This window comes from Ovis canadensis, chromosome 1 (assembly GCF_042477335.2).
Source record: "Ovis canadensis isolate MfBH-ARS-UI-01 breed Bighorn chromosome 1, ARS-UI_OviCan_v2, whole genome shotgun sequence".
In the NCBI taxonomy this organism is placed as follows: domain Eukaryota; kingdom Metazoa; phylum Chordata; class Mammalia; order Artiodactyla; family Bovidae; genus Ovis; species Ovis canadensis.
Genome location: NC_091245.1, coordinates 101,681,006 through 101,704,124, shown reverse-complemented (window position 1 = coordinate 101,704,124; position 23,119 = coordinate 101,681,006). Strand labels below are relative to the sequence as shown.

The following is a 23,119-nucleotide window of genomic DNA, read 5'->3' as shown; positions in this document are numbered from 1 at the left end:
TTTTTTGTATACTAAGAATGCTGCTGTGAACATCTGTGTACAACTTCTTGTGTGGATATGTTATTCTCTTGGGTATATACCTAGGTAGCTCAGCTGGTAAAGAATCTGCCTACAATGCAGGAAACCCTGGTTTGATTCCTGGGTTCAGAAGATCCCCTGGAGAAGGAATATTCTACCCACTCCAGTATTCTTGGGCTTCCCTGGTGGTTCAGATGGTAAAGAATCCACCTGCAATGCAGGAGACCTGGGTTTGATCCCTGGGCTGGGCAGATCCCCTGGAGGAGGGCATGGCAACTCACTCCAGTATTCTTGCCTGGAGAATCCCCATGCACATATAATCCCTGGGATCGCAAAGAGTCGGACATGACTGAGCGACTAAGCACAGCCCACAATTGCTGGGTCACATGGTAACTCTATGCTTAATCTTCTGAGAAACTCCCAAACTGTTTTCCAAAGCTGCTGTACCAGTTTGTGTTCTGAGCACCAGTGCTGTATTTTTCTCATCAGCAGTGTATGAGAGTTCAGCCTCTCCACATTCTTGCTGTCTTTTTTTATTGTGCCCATCCTAGTGGGTGTCAGTTGTCAAGGTACTTCTTTTCCATTTAATCTTTCTGTGTAGAATTGGCCTTGAACCCACTTCTGAAGATCTGATTAGAAATAATTATCAAGTGTGAATAATACCTGGTGACAACATTGAGTCTCTGTATCCTCTAATTCAACTTTTAGGGCTCATGAAGTTTAATTTTTTGTTAATTAATTTAGTATAACAGTGGATTCAGTTAGAAATTTTCATTAACTTAGGACTCAGGTCATTATAGTTGTTTTGTTTTTTTGCATCTTTATATTTCTGAATAACAGCTGTTTTGTGTTTCTCTTTTGCTTAAATTTTGAAATGTTTAAGTCTTTTTAAGAAGTTGTTTCTGGAAATAATGGCTTTTCCCATTTTTGCATACTACGGTTTTTTCTACTGTAGTTAGTTTTAATTAATTCTTAATATTTTATTTTGTAATTAATATTCTTTGTAGAAAATTTGGAAAGTATTGAAAATAGTAAAGAGAAGGAAAGAAATTCTCACCATCAAGAAATAGTTTTTGTTAATGTTTCAGTGTATACTTTCATCAGTTTTTTTACTTAGGCTTTTTTTAAAAACAGTATATGGATATGCAACATATGCATACACACATCCACAACTACTAGTTATTGAATACCTGGAAGGAGTTAGAGCCCAAACAGGATGAACTCTTGGCTATAGGACATAGTTTCTGTTTGTACCATGTTGTTTATAGTGCGAATTATTTGCTGAATCTAAGGTTACAGGTATCATAGGGATTGGGCTTTAAAGGGGAATTTATCAGTGATTACCCCATGTACCAGGGAATCTGTAGTATCTTTTGTACAGAGTCAGATACTTTTTTTTTTTCTTCCTTGTCTCTACTTTTCATTTTCCCAGGAACTCTAGCCAGGAACCACGGCCTTCACTGTCCAACACGATCCAGAGGCCACAGCTAGGTCCCACAGCTAATTTATCCCTGGAGATGGGCTCAGGGCAGCTGGCACCCAGGTGAGAAATGGTGGAACAATTCTTTATTGAGCAGTGACTAGCCTGGGGAGTGGCAGTCTACAGTCACACTTTTTTGTTTGTGTTAAGCCCTTTCCCCAGATCCTTTTTAAAATAACATTTTTCCCCCTATTTTTCTTTTTACTTGCCTTTAACATGTAGGCAGCAGCAGCAGCAAACAGAATTAGATGTGGTACCAGGAAGAGATGGACTAACCAGCTACAATCATTCCCAGGTTAGTATGTCATCTTTAAAGGATGGTGAACATTTCTTTAAGAAGTGTCCCCTAGAACCAGTTAAAGTGTATGTGTATCTTTATATAAATTTTTGAATTATTGAATTGTCATGTTAAACCTTCATGGTTATTTTTATCATTACATTCCACAGGTTTCTGTTCAGCCTGTAACAACCACAGGGCCAGAACACAGCAAGCCCCTTGAGAAGTCAGAGAGTCTGTTTGCCCAAGATAGAGATCCAAGATTTTCAGAAATCTACTCCAACATCAGTACGGGTATGTTTTTCCTTTATTCTCATTTTAAATTCTCATTTTGATCACTTATTGATGGGCCTGCAGCTGCCCAATCAGTAGTCTCCCAGCATATTTCCACTTAACCCTAATACCTCGTGAATAAATAGGAACTTGCTGAACTAATATACTACAGCCCCTTGACTGGCCCTCCCCCGACTCCTTTTGGTCCACAGATCAGAGTAAAGGCATCTCCTCCAGCACTGTCCCTGCCACCCAACAGCTATTCTCCCAGGGCAACACATTCCCTCCTACCCCCCGGCCGGCAGAGAATTTCAGGTGAGCCCCATATGTGTGTGCTGCTTTACAGGGCAACTGAGGGATTCAGTTACTGAATCCAGGTTTTATTATTGCCTAGCTTTCTCTGGTTATCTCAGACAAAGCAGTGGAACTTGTTGGCCTCAGATGAGACGAGCTTGCTTTTCTTCCTCCTCTTTCTTTGCACCTGTCCTGCTGCCCTGTTCCAGGTCCCATCTCTGTGTGTCCTGATCAGTGTGATTGTCAGTCTTTTTCGTCTTTTCCAGATTCTGTTATCAAGTTTTCCTTAACCCCTAGGGAGTCGAGGGAATCTAGAGATAGCACTAGATTGTCCTGTGATTCCTAGATTCTGTGATAAATGCACCTTTTTCATCCTCACCTCACTGTTTGTTCACTCCTAGAAATAGTGGTCTGGCCCCTCCTGTAACCATTGTGCAGCCATCAACTTCCGCAGGGCAGATGTTGGCCCAGATTTCCCGCCACTCCAATCCTACCCAGGGAGCAGCCCCAGCTTGGACCCCTAGCACCCGGCCAGGCTTCTCTCCCCAGGTAAACCCTCTCATCTGTCTGTCCCTTGTATTTGTTGTTTGGTTGGTTAGGCTTTTTCCATATGTAAAATTATTATTGTCTGTCTGAAACGTCCTCTCTTGACCGCCCTGCCATCCTCTGTCTTCCAATTTTTACCTTATTGGGAGCAGGAATTGTGTTGAAAAATCCTCATGTAATATATATATATGTGTATATATATGTTAAGGCTAAAGCTAATATCCTTTTATATGTTGCTATGTACTTATATTTGCATAAGTAATATTTTAAATAAAAAGCCAAAATCAGAAATAAACTCTAGAATTATTATACATGGTATAACCTCAGTGTTTAAAAAAATACATAAGAAAATGAAAACTAGAAGAAATTATCCAAAAATATTAACCATGTGTCTTTGGTGGTAGGATTATGGATGATTATTTCCTTTTTATTTTCCTTCATTTTGAAGATATCCCATGGTGCATATGCATTACTATTATAGTGAGGAAACTGTTTAGTTACCAAAAAAAAAAAAGATATCATTAGGAACAAACAAATGTGGTACAGATTGAATAATAAAATGATGCAAATGATGTGTTTTTCTCTTTATATAATGCTGTACTATTATTAATGCCTCTAGTTTTTATATAGTTTTACAGTTTATAAAATGTTTTCATTTATGTCATTTTCATTTAATTCTCAACTCTAAATGTGTATACTTTGACTAATCGCATAGTTCTTTGCTTTTTACACTTTATCACAAGTGCCTAAAAATAGTGTCAGAGGATACTGGGAGTTAATTGGAAGAAATGTGTGATAGGAAATAAGTAATGAGGTTGGCTCCAAAGAATCCAATGATTGACAGAGGGTTAACTCCCATAGGAATGGTCCATGCAATAATGTTAATGTTCTGTTTACTCTCTACCGCTTTCTTCCTTTTAGCAAGTGGCTACCCAGGCTACAGCTAAGACTCGTTCTTCCCAATTTGGTGTAGGCAGCTTTCAGACTCCATCTTCTTTCAGCCCCATGTCCCTTCCTGGTGCTTCCACTGCGTCACCTGGTGCAGCTGCCTATCCTAGTCTTACCAGTCGTGGATCCAACTTTGGTGAGTTCACACCAGAGTCAGGGTAACAGGAAAATCACGTCACAAAGGAGAAAGGGTTTAGTGTTTAAAATAGTTTGCTTTTGTCCTGGCTGTACTGGCCTGAAGTGAAGTGAAGTCGCTCAGTCATGTCCGACTCTTTGCGACCCCATGGGCTGTAGCCCACCAGGCTCCTCTGTCCATGGGATTCTCCAGGCAAGAGTACTGGAGTGGGATAGGGAAATGCGTGGTGATAGTCCATTTGGAATTGAAAACCTACCTGCGTGAAAAGGACTTTATTAGCATCTGTAACAAAAAGCATGTAAAGTATTATAAATTTAATAATATGCACATTGAGTCTGAATGAGCAAAGGGTCCTTTAGAAAAGACTCTACCTAGAGAAGAAAAATAAATCTGGGACTAGGGTTTGAAATAGAAAGGACAGAGGGTATCTAGGTAAAATTAATGACTTGCATGTGGCTATGTGCTAGTTTCTCCTCTCTAGTGGAGTTAGCAGGTTGAAGTTGTTTATTTTTCATTGCTATATTTCTAGCTCCTGAGACTGGACAAGCTGCAGGACAATTCCAGACACGGACAGCAGAGGGTGTGGGTGTCTGGCCACAGTGGCAGGGCCAGCAGTCGCATCATCGTTCAAGTTCTAATGAGCAACATGTTCAACAACCATCAGCACAGCAACCTGGCCAGCCTGAGGTCTTCCAGGTGAGAGGGTCTAAAGACTTCAGAAAACCAGAAACTGGGAGAGAAAGAGTCAGGGACGAGAGACAGAGAAGAAAGCATGCATGGATTGAGGTTAGTAAGTGGGAGAAGAGAAGAGACGTAAAAATAGATGTCATTAATTGAGAAGATTGTGAACTTAGTGTGCTGCACTAGGCTGTCATTAGTGACATGAAGCACCACGCGAAGACATGAAAGAAGGTAATTTTGGTCCATTCACGGAGAGCCGTATGCCCATTTGATGGTAGTAGTTTAGGCATAAAAATCCTGAATACAGCTATAAGGGTCTGTTTACATAAATCCTGAGGGGACTGCAGTAGTTAGTAATCTCAAGTGGGATAAAGGAGGAACTTAGTTTAAAATACAGATTGGAAGAAGGCAAAACAAGGTTTTGGTGGAAAACAAATAGGATAAGAGATACTCTTTAAGTATCCAGAGGGGATTTTATGAAATATGACAAGGAGATTTTTCTCCCATTGAGAATAGTGAGGACTAGAAAAGGGGGAGAATGTAGAACTGTAGGGGGAAGGCAGAGAAGGAAGTAGGAAAATAGTTTGTCATCTAAAGAAGTTAGAATTGCTGGGAGTAAAGAAGGCTAAGAGAACTCAGCACAGCAGAAACTCTGGGGCCAGGGGTGATGGTTCAGGGGGATGTTGGGAAGGAGCTCAATAAATGTGAAGGATCAAGGTGTGTGACCCAAGCTTATTCTTTTTCTCTTATTAGGAGATGCTGTCTATGCTGGGAGACCAGAGCAACAGTTACAACAATGAAGAATTTCCTGACCTAACTATGTTTCCCTCCTTTTCAGAATAGAACTATTGGGGTGAGGATAAAGGGTGGGGGAGAAAAAAAATCACCATTTGTTTTTTTAAAAAGCAAATCTTTCTGTAAACAGAATAAAAGTTCCTCTCCCTTCCCTTCCCTCACCCCTCATGTATACCCCTTTTCCCTTCTGACCTTTCCCTTGTCTTCCTGCATCTCTGAGATAACATTTATAGAAGAAATGGAGTGACTCCTCAACGCTTTGGGGACCCTTTGAAAAACTGAGGCTGGGTTAGGTTAAGAATGTCTTTCCTTATGTCTCCTGACCAGAAATTTATGCAGAAACGATTTGTGCTGGGTCAAGGAGCAGGTTAGAAAACATTCACTATTTCCTTTGGATACTATGGCTTATTTTTGGAAAGATATTCTTAATAAGGTGAGAGAGAGGAGAAATGTCCTCAATGTTTGAGGACCATGAAACATGGCAGGTGTAATGGGGTTTTTGGAAGTGAGTACAGGTGCTTTTTGCTGCCTGTGAGCAATTCCTCTGGAATGAAATATGAGTAAGGAAATGAGAAAGAGAGAGTGTGTGTGTGCGTGCATGTGTGTGTGAGTGTGCACATTTGTTTCTGTGTTTGTTTCTTTCTCCCTACTAGGGAGTTATGCAAAATTTGTCCCAGATTTTATCTTTGTCTTTCTCTGTGTTTTTCAAAGAGTCCTAAAGAGTTGAATCTTCCAATTAGTTTCCACTTAGTAATGCAGCCAAAGAGTATTTAAGTAAATGTCTTTGCTGCGCTTATTATATCTGTGCCCAGCCACTATGCAGCTGTAAGCAAGTATATGAAGTCTTCTATTGATACGTTTGGTCTCTCATTGAACATATATAGTGATAAAGCTGGGTCATTCCTGCTTTTGGTGCTCTCACCTTGTATGGAACATCTGCATTGCAGAAATAGGCTGGCAAGGTAAACACGTTCAGAACCCCCTACTTGTCCATAAGGGTGATGCTGCATTTTTCTGTCAGAGTCACATATGATGTGTGTTCTCTAGAGGTTATGTCTGCATGGAAACTCAACTTCTTGGATTAACAGTCCCAGTGAAAATTCTCACTGCTGGAATTTAAACCAAATACCAAGCCTTCTTGCAAAGTAACCTCTTTCATCCCATACTCAAAGTATCCAGTCTGCAAGAACTGAAATTTAGGTCTCTTCTGGACCTATAGTTGCTCCCTCTCCAGTCTTGAGACTGGAGTTTGCTTTATAGTACAAGTGTAATAAATCCATGTGATAGATGGGACCTGGACTCCCATCCCGACAGGGTCACTTAATAATTAACTATAGCCATATAAATGCGGATACAGGTTACTACTCTCACTCTTTACCTTCCTCAGGTAACAGTCATGTGCATCAGCCTTTTTGTTGTTGTTCACTCGTTTGGCTCAGGCCAGTATCTTAAGTGCAAGACTGAATTGGCGAGAAAACATACTAAATGTAGCCATAGGGGACTGAGGCGCGTAGTGGCCTTGGAGAGGGCTGACAGAATGTCATTAGGTTTCCCTCCCTTTTGTCTCCAGTCTGGTGCCAGGTAGTGAAGTGGAAAAGGAGACAGTTTATTTTTTTATTCTATGTGCACACATACAATATACATATATATTTATATCACACTTTAAGAAACCAAAAAGTTGAGTTTCCAATGAAATCCTTGTTTTTTTAATAATCAACTGTTTTTAAATGTGATCAGGACTATAATATTGTACAGTTATTATTGGGCTTTGGGAGAAGGGGAGGGGTGGAGAAGATGCTCTGGGGGTTTTGTTTCTGCTTTTCCTTCAGGGTTTTATTTTTGATTTTTTTTTTCTTTGTTGGCCATTTCTGTACTGCTGGCATCTGTGCTGAGCCTTACAGTGGCAAAAATAATGACATGTAGCAAAGATTTTAAAACAAAATATTTTTTCCTTTTGTAAACTTCCTTGTGTTGTGTGATCTTAATTGCGGCCTTATTATTCCATCCCAGCTCAAAAACAACAAACACCCGCAACCAGTTGAATCCATAACTTGTGCTTCAGATACACAAACATGAAGCACAGTGTGTCTATAATTTCAGGAATCAGAAATCATAGGGCTCTGATCAGTCAGCATTCCTTAGTTGTCCTCCTGATCCTGACTCACTTGGAGTAAAATCATGAGGGACGTCTGACCATGGGATGGGGGGTAGGGGATTGCCCAAGTCCTTGGGAGAGGGGGATAAATTGGGACTTGAGACCAGTAGGGCACTTCTGGATTTAAAGGAATCAGGGATAGGGAAATTTAAACTATTTAGGTCTAGACATTGTTTCCCTCTAGGATAGTATGTTTCATTAAGAAATTAAACCCATGAGCATAAACCTATTTTCTTGAGGGTCTATGTATGTAACCCAGCTAGAAACTGAAGCTGGATACCATGTATTATTATTTTTGTTCCAAGGACCCTCTTTTCCTCTTCCCCCCACATCTGTTTATGGAAGAAAATGTTTGGGGATGTGGTTTAGGGACTGAACTAGATTCTCATGATCTGTCACATGCCTGGATATTGAGGGAAGCATTTGGAGAAGCTCATATGACTGGCCCTGGATTGGGGATTTTAATAATTGAGACAGATAATGTTCATCAGGCTTTGGCAGTGAAGAAGTCACAAGTGAATTTGTCAGTGCTTATGGCATTGATTCAAGCGCTGTCATAACCAGGAGTACTGTTTCTGGTTACTTTAGAACTGATTTCATATGGATTTTTTGGGCATATCCTTCCTCAGCAAAATCATGTTAGTCTGGAAAAGCTATTACCCTGCCTGAAAGCAATGACAGCTTTTAGGCAACAGGTCTATAAAATACAAATGATTTTGGAGCCTGTGACTTCCCTGAGATACTTTTTTCTAGTTTTTTGTCTTCATTTCCTCCCCCGTGATGTGAGGGTCAGACACAAATTTTATAAAACAGGTTTCAAAGTTGGAGAAATAACAGGAACAGGAAATAATAACAGGAAAAGGGCCAGAAAAGAGAGAATCCCTTAGTGTAACAAATAATATATGCTTGTCTATCCACCAAAGAGAAGGTAAGCCCCAACTTGGGTAATAATGTACTGAGGTCTTTTTTGTCTGTCTCAAAGGCAGGCAGCCATGTGAAACTAAATACCTAACTCTCCGCCCTGCCACACATGCTCCACATGCACACAGAGGAACTATACAAATCTGCCTCCTTCCCTCCTCCCTAATCCCCCTCTCTCAGCATTTCTATCTCCACTGCCCTCCCCATCCAAATTTTCCAGCCAGCAGCCAGAGCTGACTTCCGCAATCCTGGTGGAATAAATCCAGCCCCCCCAGTCATCTGGCCACATTATCCACTCTTCTCTGCTGAGACGAGCCGAGAGAACAGATCCCCATCAACAGGTAACATTTTCAGCTTCCTGGATCTTTTAACCTCTCATTCCTGTCCTCCATTTTTAGGAATTTTAGGAACGTAGTGACTTGTAGATCAAAATGAACTTTATAGGCTTTCTGGAGGAAACCAGTGATGTCCTCCTTTGGTCATTTCCTGGCTAAGTAAAATCTACCTGGAAATCTTTAGGACTCCTTTTATGGTTTATATGTATGTATACATGGTTGTCAGTGAAAGCAATATAAGGCCTTCTTTACCCATCCCTCAAAGAGTGGCCTCAGGGTTGTTTTTTTTTTTTTTTTTTTTTGGTTGGTGGGGAGGCAAAGGTACTAAAAGGGTTAAGTTACTAGCAGGGAGGAGGAGAATGCAGAGGGGTGGTAGCTCAAGATCTTCCTACTCTTGAGAATCTGAAAAGCCCTAAACACTCCAGATATTAAATATCCTGCTGGACATTTTCCAATGTACAAAGATTACACAAACAATTGACAAGTTTAAAAATCATGCAAGCTGTGCGACTTGCCGCAGACTAAGCTTTTTCTTAAAATGGAGGACATGTGATTAGCAAGACACTACAAGACGTGAACGAAGCTAAAGTAAACTGAAAAGCTGTGCAACTAATGATCACACAACATTGCTTTTCTGTTTTACGTTCTTCTAACAAACTTGCTTCTGAGGCTTTTTTGTCCTGTGAGGCAGTCCCAGAGGTATTTGTGGGTTTTTCGGTCAGAAAAAGAAAAGCTTTTCCCCCACAGCAGCTGGTTGAGATTAGGACAGTTTCCTGCCTAAGGAAGGAGCAGGAAGAGAAAGGAGGAAGTGCATAAGAACACTGAGGGGATATCTCAGAGAAAACAGGAGATGCTGTCAACTTTTCCCTTGTTCCCTGCTGGCAAAATTAGGAGCAGAATCAAAATTTAGGCAAGGAACAGAAGAATACCTTGAAGAAATGATCAGGAAGGAAAGACTTATCTCTCCTTTTTGTATTCTCCAATCCCATTCATCTTAACCCTACACCTGTCCATCTCCTCCGAGTCTGCTGGGGACAGTGGAGCAGACAGATGTTGCTCCCATCCTGATTGTCCATTTTCTTTCCCATTTCTGGTTATCTGTCCAAGTTGTGTGTGTGTGTGATCTCCCAAAATACTTGGGACCAGATGTATCAGCATCACATCCAAACCCAGACCCCTCTTCCCCCACCTATCACTTTATCATATGGAAATCACTCTCAATCTTTGTCTGCCTTCCTCATAAAGCCTAGTTTTCCTCTGCCTCATGGTCCAGAGGAAGGGGCTCCTAACTTTGGGTTCAGGAACTCCCCAGAATTATCGTGTTGAATTCATTTTTCTGGCAAGAGGAATTAATAGTGGGTTGCAATTTTTTATTAGCTTGTCATGTGAGTCTATGCTTCCCAAAGATTAAGAACCACCTGTCTGAGCATATGGTTCCAGCTGTTTCCTCATCCCAAATCAGATTAGGAACCTCTGGACAAACAGAAGAGTCTCCCCCAATTATGGCTTCCCAGGTGGTGGTGGTGGTGGTAAAGAACCTGCTTGCCAATGCAAGAGGCATAAGAGACTTGGGTTCCATCCCTGAATTAGGAAGATCCCATGGAGGAGGAAATGGCAACCCACTCTAGTGTTCTTGCCTAGAGAATCCATGGACAGAGTCTGGTGGGCTATAGTCCGTAGGGTTGGCAAGAGTTGGACACGATTGGAACTACCACACATGCCCCTAATTATCCTATTCTCCAGGATGTGGGGGCTCACGGTTCTGCTACTGCTGCCTGTACTGAGCTTTGCTCTATACCCCGAGGAGATACTGGACACCCAATGGGAGCTATGGAAGAAGACCTACAGAAAGCAGTATAACAGCAAGGTGCCTGGGAACCTGGAGGAGAATGTGGGAGGGCTGGAACCCGAGACATCCAATCCTAGCTTCCAAATTCCCTTCTTCAAATTCAGGATTATAATACAACCAAGCAAACCTGTCCCTGTTCGCAGTTAACATATACTCTCTATTCCTACTCCTCAAGTCATCCTCGATCAAGTCCTATCTTTTCTTTATAACTGTCTTACAGGCCTCTTTTGGGAAGCCTTCTCAAATAATGCCATTAATCCATAAGCAATTTTCCTCTATAAATCAGAGCTTTGAGTTTTATTATTTGCAATTGTTTATATATTGATTTTTGCATGCTCTTAACAATGCCATGGCAAGTTCCCCAACTAGATGGTAAATCCTCTATGATTATAAATTTAATCTCTTCTAAAAACCTCCACAGTACTACGTAAGTAAGTATACACAGGACACAGTCTATGCCAATACTAATTATGCTCTGTTTAGGTGGATGAAATCTCTCGGCGTTTAATTTGGGAAAAAAACCTGAAGCATATTTCCATCCACAATCTTGAGGCCTCGCTTGGTGTCCATACATATGAACTGGCCATGAATCACTTGGGGGACATGGTGAGTTGAACCTCAGTTCCTGGTCTGTCTGCCTGTTTTGTCTTGGTTCCCTGCTTATACCTGGTCTCTTCTTTGTCCCAGACCAGTGAAGAAGTGGTTCAGAAGATGACTGGACTCAAAGTACCTGCTTCTCGTTCCCGCAGTAATGATACTCTCTATATCCCAGACTGGGAAGGCAGAACCCCAGACTCTGTTGATTATCGGAAGAAGGGATACGTTACTCCTGTCAAAAACCAGGTATCCTCCTTTCTGTTGGGTGTGGGTATGTAAGCTAGCATGATCTCTCCCTTTTTTTGCTGCTTTGTTCCTAAGGTATGAGGGCACCAGAAAGAGATGGGAAAGAATTAAGTTACACCTCCCACTGCCAAGAGAATAAAGCCTATTCTGTTGTTTAACTCATCATCTGTTTTTGTAAATTTAGGTTTTTTTTTTCTTTTTTCTTTTCTACAAATAGTATTGCTATAAGCACCTGTGTGCATATATACAAATATATATGCAAAATAAATCTTAAAAGTGGAATCAGTAGGTCACAGAATCCTTTCTACAAAAGTTTTTACAATCTTATATTCTTACCAGCCTGAGAATGTAAGTTTTCCCATGATCTTAACAATGCTGATTATATCTGCCAGATGAACACTTGATCTAACATTCATTCAACAACCACAGTTTTTGCAGAACCTACCAGGTATAGTGCTAGACAGTAGAGAGGACTAAGACATAACTTGTGTTCTCAAGAAATCCCCAATCTTAAAAAATAGAACTAGCAGGAAAGAAAAAAATGTATCATCTAGCCAAACATACACCAATAATAATAGCTAGCACTTTTGGGGAGATTATTATTATTGCACATAATAATTCATCCTTTATATGAATTAACTTTTTAAATTCTCATAATCTCATTTTATTATTATTATTCACAATTTCCACATAAAGACAGTGTGGTCCAGAGAGGTTTAGTAATTTACCCAAGGTCACTGATCTAGTGTGTTACAAAGCCAGTACAGATGGTCCCTGACTTTTTTTTTTGCAAGATAATAAATCCTTAATTATTCATCTACATTATTTTTACAGCAAATATCTTATGCAAATATACACAATTAGTATCATTGTTTCTAACACAATAGTTATATTTTTATAAGTCTTCCACATTTCTATTCCCTATGCACCCAAGACCTACCTTTAAAGAGTATTTCTTTTATCTGCAGTATTTCTTCATTTGTAAAAGTATTAAAAGAACATGGAAAACTTTTCCTATCCTAGAGTAGTTCTCTGACTTTCTAATGGTTCACCTTATGATATTTTTGACTTCATGATGGTATAAAAGTGATGGGCATTCCATAAACTAGTACAGCCACTATGGAGAACAGTGTGGAGATTCCTTAAAAAATTGCAAATAGAACTACCTTATGACCCAGCAATCCCACTTCTGGGCATACACACTGAGGAAACCAGAATTGAAAGAGACACATGTACCCCAATGTTCATCGCAGCACTGTTTATAATAGCCAGGACATGGAAACAACCTAGATGTCCATCAGCAGATGAATGGATAAGAAAGCTGTGGTACATATACACAATGGAGTATTACTCAGCGGTTAAAAAGAATTCATTTGAATCAGTTCTGATGAGATGGATGAAACTGGAGCCGATTATACAGAGTGAAGTAAGCCAGAAAGAAAAACACCAATACAGTATACTAACACATATATATGGAATTTAGGAAGATGGCAATGACGACCCTGTATGCAAGACAGGGAAAGAGACACAGATGTGTATAACGGACTTTTGGACTCAGAGGGAGAGGGAGAGGGTGGGATGATTTGGGAGAATGACATTCTAACATGTATACTATCATGTGAATTGAATCGCCAGTCTATGTCTGACGCAGGATGCAGCATGCTTGGGGCTGGTGCATGGGGATGACCCAGAAAGATGTTATGGGGAGGGAGGTGGGAGGGGGGTTCATGTTTGGGAATGCATGTAAGAATTAAAGATTTTAAAATGTAAAAAATAAAAAACTAAAAAAAAAAAAAAAAAAAGTGATGGGCATTCCATAGAAACTGTACTTCAAATTTAAAATTTTGATCTTTTCCCAGGCTAGCAATATGTAGTATGATACCTTCTCTTGATGCTAGGCTTTGGTAGCAGGCCATGGCTGCCAGCCAGGCACATGGTCCTGAAGGTAAACACAACTACAGCCATTCTGTTTATCACTTTCAGTACAATTATAATTCAGTAAATTGCATAAGATATTCAATATAATTATAATTCAGTAAATTACAGGAGATATTCAACACTAATAGGCTTTGTGTGAGATTATTTTGCCTGACTGTAGGCTAACATAAGTGTTCTGAGTACATGTAAGTCAGGCTGGGCTAAGTTGTGACGTTCAGTAAGTTAGGGGTATTGCATTTTCACCTTACTGTTTTTCAATTCATGATGGATTCATTGATTCATTGAAGTGCTGTACTCTGCTTCACTGCAACTAATGGTAACAGTAGTAACAACAGTTATTAATAGCAACAATAGCAATAGAACACTGCAACAAAGGTCAAGTGAAGGGAAATAGGAATACTTCATAGCAAAGGGGATGGGCGCTGGAATTTACAAAATGTGTGAAATTTCATTGGGCAGGTAGAAGAGAGAAACAGAAAGTGAGAACAGCAATTACTGATGATTTCTCTGTTATGCCTCTCAGGGTCAATGTGGTTCCTGTTGGGCTTTTAGCTCTGTGGGTGCCCTGGAGGGCCAACTCAAGAAGAAAACCGGCAAACTCTTAAATCTGAGTCCACAGAACCTGGTGGATTGTGTGTCTGAGAATGATGGCTGCGGAGGGGGCTATATGACCAATGCCTTCCAGTATGTGCAGAAGAACCGGGGCATTGACTCTGAAGATGCCTACCCGTATGTTGGACAGGTGAGACTGTCCCGCACAGTCACATAGTTCTGTAACGGCTTCTCCTTCTCAAGCATGACATTTTGTTCTGGAAACAGTTCCAGAAATCTTGTTTTCTGTTACCCTATCCAGCTTTCTTGATGAAATGATTTCCCACAAAAGGCGAAGAAGATTCCCACAGTCTGGGAGAATTTGTGTGTGTGTTTTAAAATTAATTAATTTTTTGCTTGACGCGGTCTTTCTCTAGTTGTGGTGAGCGAGGCCTACTCTCTAGTTGGTGGCTTCTCATTGTGGTTGCTTCTCATTGCAAAACAGGCTCTAAGACCTGTGGGCTCAGTAGTTGTGGAGCACAGGTTTTAGTTGCCCACAGCATGTGGGATTTTCCCCAAATCAGTAATCGAACAGGTGTCTCCTGCATTGATAAGTGGATTCTTACCCAGTGGACCACCAGGGAAGTCCAGTCTGGGAAAATTTGGGGAGCTTACGCTACCATGGCTCCTATCTGTCTCTCTGCCTTGGAGAAAGAACAGACAGGCTATCCCATAGATCTCTGAGTAGGTCTCTATAACTCTCTATTCAACTCTTCCACTCCCATCAGAAATCTCTAAGCCCACCATGCTAACTCCATGAATCATGTGGCTTTATTTTGTGTGATCTCAATGTGGATTTGGGGAACATTTAAGCAAATTATGTAAGTTAACATGTTAACATGTTTAAAATGAGAGAAAAAAGCAAGTTGCTTCATATTTATTGCAATTTTAGAGATGAACTCACTTCCTCCCATAAGGTCCTTTATTTATTTATTTATACTCTAAATTTTTATTTTTACTTTATTTTACTTTACAATACTGTATTGGTTTTGCCATACATTGACATGAATCCACCATGGGTGTACATGCGATCCCAAACATGAACCCCCCTCCCACCTCCCTCCCCACAACATCCCTGTGGGTCATTCCCGTGCACCAGTCCCAAGCATGCTGTATCCTGCATTGGACATAGACTGGTGATTCGATTCTTACATGATAGTATACATGTTTCAATGCCATTCTCCCAAATCATCCCACCTTCTCTCTCCCTCTGAGTCCAAATCGCTATACACATCTGTGTCTTTTTTGCTGTCTTGCATACAGGGTCATCATTGCCATCTTTCTAAATTCCATATATATGTGTTAGTATAAGGTCCTTTAGTAATAGGAAGATCTTTCTTATCTAAAAGAAAGAAGATCTGAGGACATTTTTATATACATGGAGTTGATAGGTAATATGGGGCCTTTGCAGCAAGAGCCTTTAAAGAAGGGATTGCAAGTCTGAGTAATACAAATGGTGGCTACCGTGTACTAAGCCATGTACTTGGTGCATGTTCTCATTTCTTGTAAAAGCCCTGTAAGGCACCCTTATCCTCACTTTATAGGTGAGGACATAGAAGGACATAGACACTTAAGGAGATAAAATGGCGTATTCAAATTCACACCTCTAGTTATGTAACAGAGCCAAGATCTACCCATCCGATCTGTTTATCTGCTGCAAATATCCCCAGTCTTCTATTCACACGTTCAAGAGTTTATTTACTAGAATGTAATATCTAGGAACAGAATTGTCTGAGTCTTTAGGTCTGTGCATCTTTAACTATACTAGATGATGTCAAATTGTTTACCAAGGTATTTGGAAAATTTATAGTCCCATCTGCATAATATAAGAAATCCAGTTGATTCACAGCTTCATCAATATCTGCATTTCTTTATGAATTGACTGCTTATATCTTTTGTGTGTGATTGTGTATGTGCTCAGTCGTGTCTGACTCTTAGCAACCCTGTAGACTGTAGCTCCTCTATCCATGGAATTTTACAGGCAAGAATACTGGAGCAGGTTGCCACTTCCTACTCCGGGGATCTTCCCACCCCAGAGATTGAACCCGTGTCCCTTGGGTTTCCTGCACTGGCAGGTGGATTCTTTACCACTGTGCTACCATGGAAGCATTTATATTGTTTGCCCATTTTAAATTAGATTTTATTCTCTTTCTTAACTAATGTTTAAAAAATATAAAAAGATATTTGGATACGAATACTATGTGTATTGGGCTTCCCTGGTGGTCCAGTGGTAAAGAATCTGCCTGCCAATGCAGGAGATGTGGGTTCAGTCCCTGGGTCAGGAAGATCACCTGGAGAAGAAAATGGCAACCCACTTCAGTATTCTTGCCTGGGAAATCCCATGGACAGAGGAGCCTGGCAGGCTACAGTCCATGGGATCGCAAGGGTCGGACATGACTTTGCGACTAAACAGCTATAACTATGTGTTTTCTTTTCTTTCTGTTTATGATGTCTTTCAATCCAGAAAATTTCTTAATTTTAGAAAAATTATTTTTTTCCTTTGCAATTTGAGCCTTTAAAAACCCAAAACAGTGAGTTTTATTTATTTATATTTAGTCATCTGAAATGACATCTGATACAATAAAATGCTCATTAATGTAAATGACTGAACAGATCCATTTCACTGGATACTCAACAATCTACATAGTAAAGTCACTTCAAGACATCCTCATGAAATTTCATGCCATTATTATTTCATGTTATTTTTTTTTTTTTAGTTGTCAGGTATACAAATGAGGAAAGTTGGAGGTTGTATGTGGAAAGAGTTTTCTTTAATCTGTGTACAGTTTTCATAGGGCTGCTAGTGTAAGATGCAGCATACTAAAGCTGCCCTAACAGATTAGCTTTTTAATTCTGAATACATCAGGCCATTAGTGACATAACCCAGGTGTGACAAAATATTGTTTTAAATTGTTAAATATTTTTTGACAACTTTTTGTTGTCACTTGATATCAAAAAATTAAATCCTAATAGTATATGCAAAAAAAACCCTAGATTAATGGTTATAACTTTTTTTCCAACGTTGCTTTATCCAGGCAGCCAATTTAAAGGTTTGTCTAACTATATTAAAAAAATAAATATTATTAGAACTAGTTGTTGATCACTTATCCATTGACAGCTTATATCATTTATTCAGTACTGTATTAACCAGTTTGTTGAGGGATAGTTTAATAACTCGGAAACTCTGAATAAAAATTATATAACATTTGAACCCCTGTTTTGAAATAGAAGGAGCAATTGACTTACAATTTTTGCTCCCCTACCCCCTCAAATGATCTCTTCAGCATTTTAGAGGAATATGCAATAATTTTGGTTTCATAATCAGTCAAAATGAAGAGTTAGCTATTATAAGACATGTGTTCCATTTGTAATATTCTGAATCTTGGACAACTGTTCTCATTATTTTTATTGTATAAAACTGAAAGAACTTCTTATATGAACATGTAAATGAATGGAAAGAGGTTGCGAAGAAGCAAAGCTTAAAAAAGAAGGCAGCAGGCAGATAATCCAGTAATTTAAGTTCATTCCAGCCACAATACAAGTTATTTTTACTTTAAAATATCATTACATGGTATCCTTCCAAATCCCTCCCCTAGATATTTTATTGTACTTGTATATCTATGCAATTTTTGGTACTAGGAGGCACCAAGGGTTTGGATTATATGGCAAAGGAATCTAGAGAAATTATTAATACAAGACATTACTATAATCTTAGACTATCATGTCAAATGCTACCATTACTGTTAGTGTTTAGATAAATTTTTTAAGTATTTATTTATTTTTGGCTGGATCAGGTCTTGGTTGTTATGCAGAGGCTTTCTCTAGTTGTGGCAAGCAGGAGCTAATCTTTGTTGCAGTGTACAGGCTTCTCATTCCAGTGACTTCTCTTGTTGCAGAGCATGGTCTCTAGGCATGCAGGCTTCAGTAGTTTTGACACACAGGCTTAATTGTTCCATGCATAAGGGATCTTCTCAGACCAGGGATCGAGCCATGTCCCCTGTATTTGCAGGTGAATTCTTAACCACTGGACCAGCAGGGAAGCCCTAGATAATGTATTCTTGTAGATGCAACATTAGGGTTTTTGAGGGGTGGCCTCTAGGAAAATGAACTGCCAAAAAGAATACACCACTTTGACGTGGGTTGCCATTAGATTCCATGATTCTGGCTTGACAATGAAACACATCATTGTTAACTAGACCTGCAAAACATAATGTTGGAAATTCACAGGCTAAATTACTGAGTTCTTTATTAATTTGTTTTAGTGTCATGTTGTGTGATTTTACCTCTCTCTCATGAGACCACAAGGTCAGCCAGAACGCTGCCTGATACAGGTGCATGGGGCCAAGGTCTTCTGTCTAGCTGGGGCTGGGCCTCCTCCCAACACAGGAGCTGCTGCTTCCTTGCCTCCTGAGGATCATACATACTGCATTGCCAGAGTTGATTTGCGGTTTTTTTTTTTTAATCTAATTTCAGAAATCTTTATCTACTCTGAGGTAATAAAAATCTTCCTTTTTTAAAGTTTTATAGTGTTTTCTTTCACATTATGTTTTAAAACCACCTGGAGCTGATTTTGGGGCATGGTACGAGGTATACAATTTTCATGTTCTTTAACAATTTTTTAATTTTAATTGGAGAATAATTGCTTTACAATATTGTGTTGTTTTCTGCCATATATCAGCATGAATCAGCCACAGGTATATGTATGTCCCCTCCCTCTTGAACCTCCCTCCCACCTCCCACCCCATATTCTTTTCTTACAGTTTCTAAAATGGTGAGAAGAGAACAGACCCTTGGTGGAGACTCAAGTCTGCTGCCATGCACTGATGTCACCCAAAACTTTAACAGACTTTCTCACACCAGTTAACTGCCTTTGCTTAGTCCTAGTCCTCTTTTAACCTTGTTTTTCCAGGATGAAAATTGTATGTACAATCCAACAGGCAAGGCAGCTAAGTGCAGAGGATACAGAGAGATACCCGAAGGAAATGAAAAAGCCCTGAAGAGGGCAGTAGCCCGAGTGGGACCCATCTCTGTGGCCATTGATGCAAGCCTGACCTCCTTCCAGTTTTACAGAAAAGGTACGGTGCTGTTCCTATACAGCACAATCAACCTTCTCTCCCGATGTGGACTGGGCAGCTTCCCCAAGGGTACCAGGCATTTTCAGTACTTGTTTCCATAATCAGACTGAGTCCACTAGAGAGAAACAGCTGCCACAGCACAGACCATCTCTTTTGTAAGTCCTCTTAGAAAAGACTGGGACAGGATTCTACAGAGGGTCTCCTAGAGTGGGAGACCGCACAGGGCAGCCCTTGGATTGCAGAAAGCTTCACCTTGATAATTTGTTTCCTAGGTGTGTATTACGATGAAAACTGCAATAGCGATAATCTGAACCACGCAGTTTTGGCAGTGGGATATGGGATCCAGAAGGGGAACAAGCACTGGATAATTAAAAACAGGTAATTATGGGAACCCTGTATTTGTCACTCCCTCACTGTCTTAACACTCAACCTCAACTTCCCAATATTCCTTTTTTTTCCCCTCAAAGAAATTTTTCTCACATGTTTCAATTCTACCTTCCCAGTCTGAGGCTATTGATTCTAACATAATGGCCAGATAAGAGTACTAAAGGTATGTGTTGGACAGCTAATCTGTGTTCAAGGTACTTAGTCATGTACACAAATATGTGAGCAGATGTCTGTCTTCAGTGACCTCACAGCCACTGGGAAGAATAAAGGGCATGCCCAGGCAGGATCAGGGTCATTGGGAACCCCTGGATAAGGAACAGGGATAGGGTAAATTGCTTAAGTAAATGTACCAGGTAACTGGTGAATTTTCTGGTTGGGAGAAAAAGGACAGTAAACTTATGAAGATAATTTAGGAAGATATATAGACCAATCTCTCCCCATTCCCCTGTCTTTGTGTCTGCCTGTGTGTTTATCTGTATCTAATCTTCCAGCCTTTCCACTTGTCTCCTTAGCAGTCTCATCTGTTCTTATGGCTTCGTTCATCTCTCCTGTGATTGTTGTTCAGGTGCTCAGTTTGTCTGACTCTTTGTGACCCCATGGACTGCAGCACATCAGACTTCCCTGTCCTTCACTATCTCCCAGAGTTTGTACAAACTCATGTCCACTGAGTCGATGATGCCATCCAACCATCTCATCTTCTGTTGCCATCTCTTCTATGGGTTCACTCCTGAACCAAAATCACCAGCTTCAGCCTCTCTTGCCTCTTTCTTATGCTCTAGACTCAAGTTTTCAAGATAATTCATCATAAAACTCAAGTTTAATGATGTCACTCTCCTAATCAGAAATCTTCAGTGTCTCTGCCACTATCATGGGCCAGAGAGTGAAAATCTTTAGCCTGGCTAGAAAGATCCCCTTAACCTAATCTCCCACTATACCCTGTCAGGCACCCTGTTCTTCAGCTGTATGATTTTTTTTTAATTGGAGTATACTTGGTCCACGATTCTGTGATAGCTCTGGGTGTATGGCAATTAGCTACATGATCTTAACACATATCCCATGCTTTCCTGCCTCTATTACTCATTTCACTCTCACCTGCTGGCTTCCTGTTTCCACACGTCCAAATTCTATCAGCCTTTGGGCTCAGCTCAAATGCCACCTCTTTTGTTAAGCCCTTTTTGATCCCCTTGAGCAGAAACAATCTCTTGTAACACTATGCCTTCTCTCCATTTCTTGACTTTAAAAGTCTTTAAAGGTAAAAACTGATTTATTTATTTTGGTAAACCATCAAAACCTAGCACAATACTCAGTAAATGTTTTATTGAATAAACTGAGGGTACTAAGTATTTTCCTTGCTTGGTCCTACAGCTGGGGAGAAAACTGGGGAAACAAAGGCTATATCCTCATGGCCCGGAATAAGAACAACGCTTGTGGCATTGCAAATCTGGCCAGCTTCCCCAAGATGTGACTTCCACCAGCCAACCCCATCCTGCTCTTCCATTCCTTCCACAATGGTGCAACATGCTTATGTACCTTGAAGGAAACTGGCGTGCCTTTCTTGACACAGATGTGGTGACACAGAGATTGTCCGTTCAGTCTCCCTGTTTGTGCTTCAAGTGACACTCCTACTCCTTTCTTCTCTTCACCCAAGGTCTTTATGTTTTCATTGTTACCACAGTAGAATTTCCCTAATAGGTATGCACTCTTAGGCTAAGAGATGTGACCAGCACCTGCCCTGACTGTGTTGTTCTGAGACCAATGCTGTATAGAGGCTAGAGACCCTCAGAGAGGCTAAATTCTCATTCACAGGGACTAGTTAGCTTTAACCACTTGAGAGGACTAAGGTGACCTGACTTCTCAGTCTCCATGTTTACCTCTCTATCTTCCAGGTAGAAATTCTACCCCATTAATAAATCTATTCACAAATCTTTGGTGGAAGTTTACATGATACAACAAATGTGTTTTCTTTTTCCTTCTTTGCATTTTTAAAGTAAACTGTGTTTATCGCTTGTCTATAATTTAATAAATAGCTGTTTAGTAAACATTCATTTTGTGTCAGATACTGGGCGAGGTGGCTGGAGACAAATGAATGAAACATATTCCTTATATATGATGTGTTCACAGTTTGGAGATTCTGTTGCATAAACAATTCATCCTAATTCATTTATTTGTTTATTCCTTCCACTAACATTTTTTAGTGCTTACTTGGTATTAAGAGTTGTACTAAGTATCAGGGATTAAATGGATATAAAAAGATTTCAATATTTAATTCTATCCGTATGGAGACCAGATTAAGTGATACATGAACCTAGGTCTTGAAAAATATCTTTCTGTGGTTCGAGAACCTAAACTTTTGCTTTTACCAAAAGAGGAAATTGAAACTCTTTATAATAATTCCTAAACAGTATCAGTTTTAAAAGAGCTTAGCTGGCTAATAGTAAATCAGCACAATGAGCTTTTGCCATTTTTCACAAAATGTTTTTTGAGCAACAGTTATTACTACTAGAAAGAGTTCACATTTATTGAACACTGACCATGTGTCAGGCACTACTTTATTTCATGCTGTGCAAAAACCATTTATTTTTGTGTGTCAATATTTATTACCATGTCATTTGCAATGTATTCAAAGCTACCAGGCTGAAACAAATTAGTAAGATGCGGCCCTGACTTCTATGAAAGTTACAGACTAGTGACAGACATAAAAACAACTAATAATATCAACCATAATTAAATAAATATGAACTGTGGAAGCTCAAGATTGAGTCATTCATTCTTAAAATATTTTAGATGCAGTTTCATTGAAAACAAAGCTTTGAAATATCTGAATGTGCAGAGAAGACTGGGGATTGAGGGGGATGAGGGAATGGAGAGATTGGGCGTGATGTGAAGAGTTGGATTAGGTGAGGCTGAAGGTTCTGGGTGAACACCAAGAGAAATGTATGTGTGTGAATGATAAGGGCTGCAGTAGCTGCAAGTATGGGGTGTAAACACATATACATGGTAGAGCTGAGGAGAGAAAGTAGTTTGGAGGTGAGTCCAAGAAGGCCTTGAAAGCATTTGGTGTCCCAAGAAGTTCATACTTTATTCTAGAAACATTCAGGTATTTAATTGGCATCAAATATTTTTGAGTAGGAGAAGGACACAATCAGATTTTTTTTTTTTTAATGTTAGCAGTGCTCCTCTGGCAGTGCTGTAAAGAACAAATAACAGATGAGGAACAAAATGGAGATGTAAGAAAATGGAAAGTCAAGATTTAGGAGACACTGCACATACTCTAGGGCTTCCCAGGTGGCACAGTGGTAAAGAATTCACCTGCCAATGCAGGAGACAGAAGAGACACTGGTTTGATCCCTGGGTCAGGAAGATTCCCTGGAGTAGAAGAAATGGCAACCCACTCCAGTATTCTTGCCTGGAAAATTCCATGGTCAGAGGGACCTGATGGCTACAGTCCTTGGGGTAGCAAAGAGTCGGAGATGACAGCACACACACACGTACTCTATTTCTTCTCAAAAAAAAAAGAATATTTAATGGAAGCATAACTCCTTAACTTTTCTGAAGCTCAGGTGTTAATTTGGCGGAT

General features: G+C 40.0%; 2 protein-coding genes across 3 annotated transcripts in view; both read left to right on the top strand.

The window, feature by feature from the left end:
• ARNT (aryl hydrocarbon receptor nuclear translocator) overlaps positions 1-7,409 on the top strand; it is a 66,729-nt gene extending 59,320 nt beyond the window's left edge. For both annotated transcript variants that reach the window (XM_069603680.1, XM_069603690.1), the window contains 8 exons: positions 1,451-1,561; positions 1,721-1,793; positions 1,946-2,069; positions 2,261-2,363; positions 2,744-2,891; positions 3,810-3,972; positions 4,502-4,668; positions 5,407-7,409. In XM_069603680.1, coding sequence (XP_069459781.1) covers positions 1,451-1,561; positions 1,721-1,793; positions 1,946-2,069; positions 2,261-2,363; positions 2,744-2,891; positions 3,810-3,972; positions 4,502-4,668; positions 5,407-5,496 — 979 coding nt within the window. In that variant the 3' untranslated portion in view covers positions 5,497-7,409. The remainder of the gene's footprint in view (positions 1-1,450; positions 1,562-1,720; positions 1,794-1,945; positions 2,070-2,260; positions 2,364-2,743; positions 2,892-3,809; positions 3,973-4,501; positions 4,669-5,406) is intronic.
• On the top strand, positions 5,464-22,295 carry CTSK (cathepsin K). The gene is made up of 9 exons (XM_069603724.1): positions 5,464-5,506; positions 8,745-8,865; positions 10,603-10,726; positions 11,192-11,314; positions 11,396-11,551; positions 14,013-14,231; positions 18,990-19,155; positions 19,428-19,533; positions 20,908-22,295. Exons 3-9 carry the CDS (start codon positions 10,604-10,606, stop codon positions 21,005-21,007), a joined length of 993 nt encoding a protein of 330 aa, XP_069459825.1. The 5' UTR covers positions 5,464-5,506; positions 8,745-8,865; position 10,603; the 3' UTR covers positions 21,008-22,295.
• Positions 22,296-23,119: the final 824 nt, after the last annotated feature.

Bases quoted from the DNA above. Each gene is read 5' to 3' on its own strand.
- CTSK (XM_069603724.1), top strand. From the start codon at position 10,604: ATGTGGGGGCTCACGGTTCTGCTACTGCTGCCTGTACTGAGCTTTGCT. The intron at 11,552-14,012 runs GTATCCTCCTTT...TATGCCTCTCAG, and splicing joins TTACTCCTGTCAAAAACCAG to GGTCAATGTGGTTCCTGTTG. The intron at 19,534-20,907 runs GTAATTATGGGA...TTGGTCCTACAG, and splicing joins CACTGGATAATTAAAAACAG to CTGGGGAGAAAACTGGGGAA.